Below are 9,408 nucleotides of genomic sequence, written 5' to 3'. Positions count from 1 at the left end.
AGAACCTTACAGCCTGCCATTTGGCTCAGGCACTCACTCGATCACAGCCACATTTTCTCTCTCGCTGTATTCTATTCAAACTTTGAGGGTCACTGAAAATGAGGGCGCTTAGGAGGTGGTGCAGATGACTACGTGGCAACACAGTTGAAAGCCTAAAATCAAAAATGTTTGACGTTGATGGCGATACACTGATGATGAATGGTGACACAAGAACCCGGACCCATTTCTCCTTTAAGTAAAATTATGGGGGATATCAAACAGACTAAGTGGACCACAAGGAACACATTTCTGAACTTATTTTTGAGATACTACCCCTAACTGTCCAAGATCTGAAATGTTAAATATATGTCAGTGTTACTTCCCGAAGCTATTGCATGTCAACTTTTTTATAAAATATGGTCGGGACAGGTTAACTGTAATCTAGGACAGTATTAGAACTGTTAAAGTGTTTGAAACTTACTCACTGTGGGCTCTTATGTGTTAAAAAGAGCAATGGACATCCAGACTGCAACAGCCTAGCCTGACCATTTAAACACAAGTAATAAACTATTCTTAAACTTGTATACAACAAGCATCTGAAGCAATTAAGAGTGCATGTTCAAAGGAAATGTTAATACTAAACATCAGACATGTGGAACAGACCAGAGGCTGCGCACAGTGCAAGAAACCAGAAGAATCTCCGATTTTGTACCATTTAACCAGAGTAAATTGTGAGTCCATCAACCACAACTTAATATCTGACATTACATGAGATATTACAGGACATGTCGTCAGTTTCACCACGTTTAATTGGGAAATATAGCGGACAAACTCCTCTGTACTCAAACAGGATCATCCTATGGGAGAAAGCGAAAACGCAGGCCATGAAAAATATATCAGCTCCACGTTGCCGCTTCCTCCTCAGGGCAATATTGTTTCAGCCAAAGTATGAGGCTGCTGAATGGGTGCATCGATTGCAGGATGCCTATGTGTGCTCCAAACTCCTGTGTAACAGGCCAACATTATTGATGGGACTATTTGTAGCTTTGTGACGTCTTCCTTTATCATGTGATGCTCGCTGCTGTTATGGACTATTTTTACTGCTCTATAAATGCAGCAGCCTTCGAGTGGGACGTGGGGGGAGTAAATACACAGTGTACGATGTGTGTTCCATTATTTCCTGTGCTTCCCTGAATAGTTTCACTAGTGACAAACTTGCATCAATAACCCAAGAAGTTTTTTTCCCCCCCACACAGCTGCACATCTATGAGGGAAGGAACAGGCAGGCTGTGCTGCTCAGTCACCCTCACTATAACACCCCCATCACCTTAGCTGCCAGATCCTTCACTTTGATATGTTGAAGGAGCAATAAATAAGATTTGTACTGCCCCTTTTGGCAAAATGGCCTTCATATATCTGCCAAGAGTTGAAAGTCAAGCCGTGATTTCTGGTATTCAAAACTCACTTGCCAACTCCTCCTCTATTGAAGTTTAAAGTCACTTCCCAAAGACCTAGTGCATTCATAAATCCAACCACGGAAAATATTCAATCAGCTCAAACATCACCGTGTCATGAGGTAGTATATCTATCCATCTATATCTTCGTTTATAAATGTGAGCAAAAATTACAGATCCATTTCTTACAGCTTTTCAGTGTTTATTTCACCATCTTTGCTCTTTAGATTACATACCCAAGACTAAAAGACACACTACACTCACAAACACACTAGGTTCTACAGAAATAACCTGCTATGGGTTAATAAGGTAGTGCAACTTCATAAGAATTCAAAGAATTAGGACAGTCACCTCATGTGTTTGAACATTGCTATGAACTAAATAGAACTACGTGGTGCAAAATACAAATGCTGGCAAAATGATTTAACTTATTACATATGATCCATAAAGGCCACATAATGACAATAATATGAGAACAAATATACACTATATGTACAACACCACCGTTTGTGTGGATACACTTAAGTTATACTCTACCCAAAAATCTACTGTTTGACTATCAAACACTTACCACCTGTAGATTTGAAAGGTGCCTATAAAAAAAAAAGGATGTCCTCAACTGTGACACAGCCACCTTTCAAGTCTACAGAGGGTGAGAGTTTGATACTCAAACGATAGATTTTTGTGAACAAAAAGTCATGACAATACATCTAAAAAGCAGGGAAGCCTGATAAATAGGGTATTAAGGTCGAAAAGAGAGGGAAAAAAAAGAAAAGAAAAGTTAAAATTCTCCCACATCCACCCTTTTGTCCCTGAACTTGCTTCTGGCCTTGGTCCGAGCCTTGAATGCAGCAGAGTTGTGGAGATGCTGGAAAAGAGATGCGAGAAGTTATTACAGAGTAGAAAAGGCCACAAGTACATTTAATGTGGCAAATTACAAACGCATAAAACAAAGAGGGTTTGAATAAGTCGTGCATGTACACATACCCTTTCAAAGCGAGAGATTTTCATGGCCTTCATTGTGGCTGAATCAACCAGCATTGGTGGTCCCAGTTCAAACACGTCTCTTATGAATTCATTACCCTTGTTTAAGAGAAGTAAAAAAACAAAAATCAGAAAACCACCTCCAACCATCACCATAAGACGATACGAGCATAATACAAAGTATGTAAACGGTATCTAAAACTGGCTTGTTCAGTGTTCTGTGCTCTGAAATATGTTCGGTTGTCTCATCTTCACTTGTGAAATGTTGCAGATCTCTATTCGCACTGGCTGCCAGCCACACTGAGAACTACTTTCCAACCAGTGATTTGTAATGCAGACATAATGGTTTTTTTTTTGTACAAAACACAGATCTACAAATCTCCATTATGTTTTAGTGCTGTGGCGGTGCAGGAGGAAAGAGCTCCTGTTACATATCATCTAACACAATAACCCAAACTCATGATTCTGCAACGCAATTAAATTACCATGTTGACACATACGCATCTAAATTTGGAATTTGTCACTGACTCAGTAGTATGCATGTCATACTAAAGTTCTGTTTAACACCTTATTAAAACATACCTGTAGGTGGTAATTCATCCCAGAGCCCACAAACTCTCTGAAGGCATCATATGTCCTCTTTCTGACCCAGCTGTCAATGGTCATACGCTCGGTCCCAAAGCGAATGGTCTCAGACTGGAAGTCGCCCTCCTGGAACAATAAAGTGGCAGGTGAGAAGAATACCTATGACCAGAAACGGCATCCGAAATGTTAAATGAAATCCTAGCGAACCAAGGTGCTGTCAAGCTGACACCGAGCGCCCACCTCAACAGCCTTGAGCACGTCCCTGAACACCGACCGCTGCTTCCTCTTGTCGGTCTTAGCTCTGTGCTTGTTACAGTCGGTGGCCAATCCGTTCAGTTTGTCACACAGCTCTTCCCAGTCGTCAAACTCAAAGTCCTGAAGGGACACAAAGAATGCATTCATGACCAATGAAAGAAAAAAAAAAAATACACTGGATGGTGGACTGCATTATACTACACTACAGGAATGACAGTATAGGGGATATCAACCACAGCATGGCTGAACTTACAGAGTCCATGTCTCTGGCCAGCTCAAACAGCAGGGCAATGGTCTCCCCTGCAGCAATTCTCATGTTGACGTCCTCACTTTCCAGCAGTCTTGGCAGTTTAGGCAGGTGTCTGCACAACAAAAAGACTTTTTGAAAAACATATCTCAATTCTTATCCCATCAGTGTATATCTGGGTGCGAGTTGCACCAAAACAATATCATTTTTGGTTGAGGTAAACTTAACTGTGAAACTTAAGGGGTTGACAGTGGGTCTTACTTGCGCAGGATGTCTTTGAGCTGGCTGGCAGTGCAGATGGTGAGCAGAAGTGCCCAGGACAGGAGGGCGTTGGTGTGGAGCTGGCTTGTCTGGGGACTGATCAGAGGACAGGTACCATCCGCCCTCGCATAGGACCGGGTGAACAGGTTCTCAAAGCACTCCATGGTGGCATGCACGTCCTAGAGAGGGGGGCAGCAGGGGTGGTGTGAAGTTTACAATGCAGAAATTAAATGGCTGGAAGCATTTAAAAAAAAAAAAAAAAAAAAAAAAAAAAAACGCACACAAAACAATATAGCATCTGTCATCACAAATAAGTGTTGATTACTTTATGTGTAATTACTTGAGGCACATTTGAGTCGAGCTGCCAGTACTGCTGCCGTCGACAGAATGAGGCTTAATGTCAGAACCAATAGATAAATAAAATGAACGACAAAGATTGTGGAAGAGACATCACTGCAGTTTGCCCTCAAGCCACAAATGTCAAACCACAGAAAAGTGATCAAAAACTTACCAAAATGTCATCTTCTGCAACTAAAGTACAGAGGCCCAGACTTGTCGCCACCTATTAGAGAAACAAAGCTTTATTTAGTTGACTTTTCACGGTATAGATGCATTTCAGAAATATCCAGACAGCCATTTAGCAGCAGGTACAGTGTGGCTGTTGTTCTGCCCGATTCAGTCTTCAAAATAAATTGCTCCAACTGCGATAAATGTCAGCTACTCACTGCCTGTCTGGCTTGTATGTTGGCTGCTCCATCAGCCAGGATGTTTTTAAAGATGGGTTTCAGGGTCTTGAACACCTCCTCGCTCTCGATACCCGAGCCCAGCTGGATACACAGCAGGCAGGCCAAAGAAGCCGCCGCTCGCTGTTCCTCGCCTTTGCCTGAAGAGTGAGAGGGGCGGGGAGAGGAAAACTTGCCATGAGAAGATTTGAAGATATGCTCACTACAGCATTACAGAACAGGACTACACTGCTGAAGTAACAGTTTATTGATTTTCCTGGTACCTTTCTTGAGGCAGCGTTCAATGCTGTCTGTGATGGTCATCCTTCTCTCCGAGATGAACTCGTACAGGATCCGCGTGGCCATAGCCGTCTTAAGCCCGTCCAGTGCTCCTTGTCTGGTCTTAGCACTGTGGAAACAGGCACACAAACATTCATTGCTGCTGCAAAACAAAGGATTATCTGGAACCTGACTGGAGAGTGATGCATCCCAGGAGCAAGCCTTTCAAACCACCTTCGTCACATCTACTTCAAATGCATGTTGCTGGAGGCTCTTTGTCAATATTTCATAAGGGCATTATACCACAACACTGTACATCTATTATTAATAACTTACTTGGAATTCATAACAATAGTGAAAAAGTCAAAAACATTACAGAGCATTACATCCTTAGTGGGCAAAAGATTTCTAAATAAATGCCATTCATGAATGCTATTCAACAACCTTTGATTTTATGCAACATTAATTGTAGAATAAAGTCACTTTATTTCAAATATATCTCAAGTAAAAGACACGATACAGTCGGCATCCCAGAAAGAGACAACTTGTGTTTGCAGATGGTTGAAATCAGGCAGGATTCTCACCTCTTATCCACAGTGCTGTCAATGAACCCCTTCAGCTTGTACTGGAAATCCTCCTGGGCTGCGTCCTCACTGGCCTCTCCACCTGGCAGCACAACAAGACTAGATGTTGTAAATGGACACTTCCTGATATGCTTTGCAGCACTCGATGTGTGTGACTGGACGCAAAGCACTGGATGAATTGCATTTTTCAATGTAGAGTTCTCAAACTTTTAAGAAGCTCTTTTACGATTCCATGAAAAACTGGTAGTTCAACTCCAATGTTAGCCAAATAAGAAACTTGACAGGTAATCTGCCAGGTATCTAGTGCATTCCTTTTTGATGATGTGTAAACAAATTACAAACGCATGCCCATGCAGAAACACCCACTGGCAGTATAGCCGGCGTGTGTATTCACAAGTTCAAACAAAGACCAAAGCACAGAATACACACAGTTGCATGCTTCATCGTGCACACAAACCTACCTTCATCTGCCACACTGGCAGTGTCACTGAAGCTGCTGCAATGACTGAGGGTCTCGATGGAGGCATCCTCATCACTGAAAGGCTGCACATGTCCATGCTGCCCTCCTGGAGAAAGAGGCAGGTAGCATAAGCATACAATTCAGGTCTGTGTGAGTTCATCATTATGTAACCCCAGCTCCACAAAAGGTACTGTGGCAAATACTGCAGTTATCTAATCTGTTTGATGTCCTTTGCACACCTTATCCTGCTGTACTTCAAGTCAGCAAGGTCAACCCACACTCCTGTTGACTATCTAAATACAACATTATGTTCAGGTTGGAGGGACGTGGGTCACCACAGGCGAACTGCCTGACATGACAGAAACCCTGACAATCTGTCAGTGATAAAGCTCAGCTGCAGAACTACTGTTCAGAACAGACGCGCACAGTTTTGGTACAGTCCAAAGACACGAGAGCAGGTTGTGGAGGGCAAGGAGGAAGCAATATTATACATCTATCCAACCAAAGTCCACTCCAGATTATCAGATTTCCATTGAAAGCACCCGGAACACTGATAATTGGCAAAGAAAACCTGCAAAACACCAGGTACTCAACACAATACTTTCACGGCTCCTGAAAACAAGATGAATGTGGGAGAGTTGTGAAAATTCACAGCTAAACAGTGTGAAAATCATGAGGCTGTTTGGTTTTTCAAAACTGAAAAGCTTTGATTGTATCAGCTATGAGAAACATCAAATAGTAACTAAATTATGTGCATGACACTACTTCCTCAGTGGTTGTGCAGAGTCACTAGGCTCAGACTCAACAGGCGTCCTGACCTGAAGTCACCCCTTGAAGACACGCTGGTGAGTCAACAGCCTTCTACGTGTTAGTATGCACAACTTCACGACTAATGAATGAATGTAGTTGGACATTTCAAGCCACGTTAAACGCTGTATGTGCGTTCAGTTGGTTTAAAACAGGCCATTTTCTCCACCTGACAGAGGCTACTACCTCCGTGTGTTTGTGTTGACGTGGACAGCTGATTTCTGAGAACCCAGCGCCGCCTTTTTTCCACCCCGCGTTCTGCGGAGCCAAAATGTCCGCCTTCTGTCGTGAAACAATAACAACCCAGATATGAAACGGCGATCTGCCTCACGTAGTAGTTTAAAGTCAGCTAACATTAGTCGGAATGAGACCCAGAGGCCACAAATTCGGAGATTAGCTAAAGTCAATCTGCAGACAAGACGACCTCACGTTAGCTAACGTTTTGTCTTTATTATGTCGACCCACGTTAAATAATTTATTCCTATATCGAGGCACTAATCATAGTAAAAGCTGCCAAATTGTCCAACAAATAGCGTTGTTTGTTTAAATAAACTTAATCTAATGTTCGCAGCCAGCTAGCTAGTGGGGAGTTGACATTAGCTAAAGTTAGCTTATGCCGCTACAGTTTGTCGGCTATTTAGGGCTCGTGTGGAATATAAATTAATCTATAATCATGAAACGAGTGTGTCAGGACATGTTTAGCGAAAGCACATTGCTGTAAGGTAGCACGTTTTGTCACCAACAGCGGTGCTTTGTGTAGCCATGGCTAGCTAGCTTTGTTTTGACGTAGGCCTGCGTCTGACGTTTGTAGTCCTCGCTGTAAACACGTTCCACACCACTCAATGGAACGACAGCGCAAAGAGAACTACAACTACCAACAGCGCACAGACGGCACATAAGAAAGGCCAAAGCAATGCGGCCGCTGGCTTGCTTACCCCTGCTATTCTTCTTCTTGGTCCTCGGCATTTTCGTGCAGATTAATGAATAATTTGATCAAAAATCAGCCAATACACGACCAGCTTTTATTGTATTGTCTCGTAAAATGAAAATATTCCCGTGGCACCGTAGATAAAAAGGAATTGAAAGCGATCTTGGAGATAGTCTGTTGGCCGAGACGATACATTTTCCCTCATAAAACAGGGCTGCGTAAGAAGAGGGCGGCTTCGAGTATTTATACCGGCAGGCACATCACGAGGAGGTTTCCCGGCATCACCGACCAATCCGGGAACAGGAACAGGTGTCGCGTGTGTGTGCCCGTGATGCAGTAGACAGAAACGTGGACACTGTGGTCTTCGGTCACTTTGGTAAAATGTTTATCGGTCAGTGGTCATCGCAACCCAGTGCCGACAAAACGAGCTTCTGATCTATAATGCAAAAATTCAATTAATTAAAATCAAACCTGTACTTTGTAACTTTCAGAAGATACTCACATAAAACATAATGTTACCTTCTGCATTAGGTTTCACAGGGAAATATTGTAGGATATGTTTTATACCACTCCTATCTAACTTAATACACATTATATATATATATAATATCACATCTATATATATGTATGTATTTATTTATATGTGTATATATATATATACACATATGTATTTATTTATTTATTTATATATATTTATATATATATATATATAATGATCCCTGCATAATGAGTGCATCAGCTTGTGATATTATTTATTGGAGTACTGAAGTTAGTGGATTTAAATGAGAGAAGAGATGTGAGGTAGTCAGGAAGCAGAGCTTTGTAAAAGAACAACATGAGGTGCCTGTTTCTTCTTGTCTGTAAGGAAGTCCATATATTCAACAGCATTTTGTTGATAACACTGATACTATTGTACTTTTTACGTAGTGCAGTACCTCTACTTGGAACATACTATTAACATTTTGATCTTGCTACCTTAACTTATAGGTAAAGGGAACTATACAGAGTAAATGGCAGTAAAGGGCTCCCTTCTGCAATGGCCTGCTGTGATCATGCACCTCTGATGCTGTGATTGTTGTTATTGACCTCTGTCATGCAGTAATTGCAAAAATGTGATGTCAGGGCTCTGTGATGCAGCTGATGCTCATTATATAGCTTTGAATACATACTGTGATTAGATAACCTCTTTATCACATTATATACTTTGATCACTGTCGTCTTAGATACGCTGCATAATGTGGATTCATTCACTGTGCACAATATGTACTATTGTATGCTGTTGCCACGGTGAGGTGGACAAAATAACAGAGACGCATTATAACATTTTTAAAACGCCTTTCGTCTTTTCTAGGATGGGCTTGTGGCCACTCTTCTAATGTTTCTGGCATTTGTTGTCATTAATTCTGAGCCTTTACCCCAAGCAGGAAGCGACAACTTAATCTCTACTTATGCAGTCACACAAATTATATCAATTAGTACTACACAATGGATAGATACTGTGGTCAGTATAATGCGATCCATTGTAGAGGCACTTCATTGCTCACGCCCTGTGATCACTGTCCTGAATAAGATTGAATTGGATTGAAAACTGTCTGTCCCCCCCAGAGCACAGCCATTGATAGGAGCTGTCCATAAATGCAACGTAAGTAAAAAAAATCTGCACACAGTTTTCTTCTTTTGGAATGAATGAAGTTAAATGCAGCCTTTAACATTTGCTCATCAATGCCAGGATGTGAAACCGATCAATTCCTTTTTTTTCTTTTAAAGGAAATCGGCAGAAATTAGGTTTTTTACAAACTCAGCACTGTTTCAGTCTTTATTTACACAAGGTACGAGGAGTATGGATTTTTCCCAGACTGACAT

General features: G+C 41.7%; 1 protein-coding gene across 1 annotated transcript; it reads right to left on the bottom strand.

The window, feature by feature from the left end:
* Nucleotides 1-1,622: 1,622 nt before the first annotated feature.
* On the bottom strand, nt 1,623-7,757 carry ifrd1 (interferon-related developmental regulator 1). Its single transcript, XM_070854097.1, has 12 exons — nt 7,553-7,757; nt 5,812-5,916; nt 5,351-5,432; nt 4,772-4,896; nt 4,491-4,648; nt 4,277-4,327; nt 3,766-3,944; nt 3,511-3,619; nt 3,243-3,377; nt 3,000-3,128; nt 2,421-2,516; nt 1,623-2,301 (listed from the first exon to the last, which is right to left on the bottom strand). The coding sequence occupies exons 1-12, from the start codon at nt 7,581-7,583 to the stop codon at nt 2,215-2,217; spliced, it is 1,287 nt and encodes a 428-aa protein (XP_070710198.1). The 5' UTR covers nt 7,584-7,757; the 3' UTR covers nt 1,623-2,214.
* Between the last annotated feature and the right edge of the window lie 1,651 nt (nt 7,758-9,408).

The sequence above is a fragment of the Pempheris klunzingeri genome, chromosome 22, assembly GCF_042242105.1.
Source record: "Pempheris klunzingeri isolate RE-2024b chromosome 22, fPemKlu1.hap1, whole genome shotgun sequence".
Classification (NCBI taxonomy): Eukaryota; Metazoa; Chordata; class Actinopteri; order Acropomatiformes; family Pempheridae; genus Pempheris; species Pempheris klunzingeri.
This window is presented reverse-complemented; position numbering and strand designations above follow the sequence as displayed.

Excerpts from the sequence above, each read along its gene's own strand:
- ifrd1 (XM_070854097.1), bottom strand. The coding sequence starts at position 7,583 with ATGCCGAGGACCAAGAAGAAGAATAGCAGGG. Across the intron at positions 3,378-3,510 it reads TGGCCAGAGACATGGACTCT|GACTTTGAGTTTGACGACTG; the intron begins GTAAGTTCAGCC and ends GTGTCCCTTCAG. Across the intron at positions 3,129-3,242 it reads ACGTGCTCAAGGCTGTTGAG|GAGGGCGACTTCCAGTCTGA; the intron begins GTGGGCGCTCGG and ends TTATTGTTCCAG.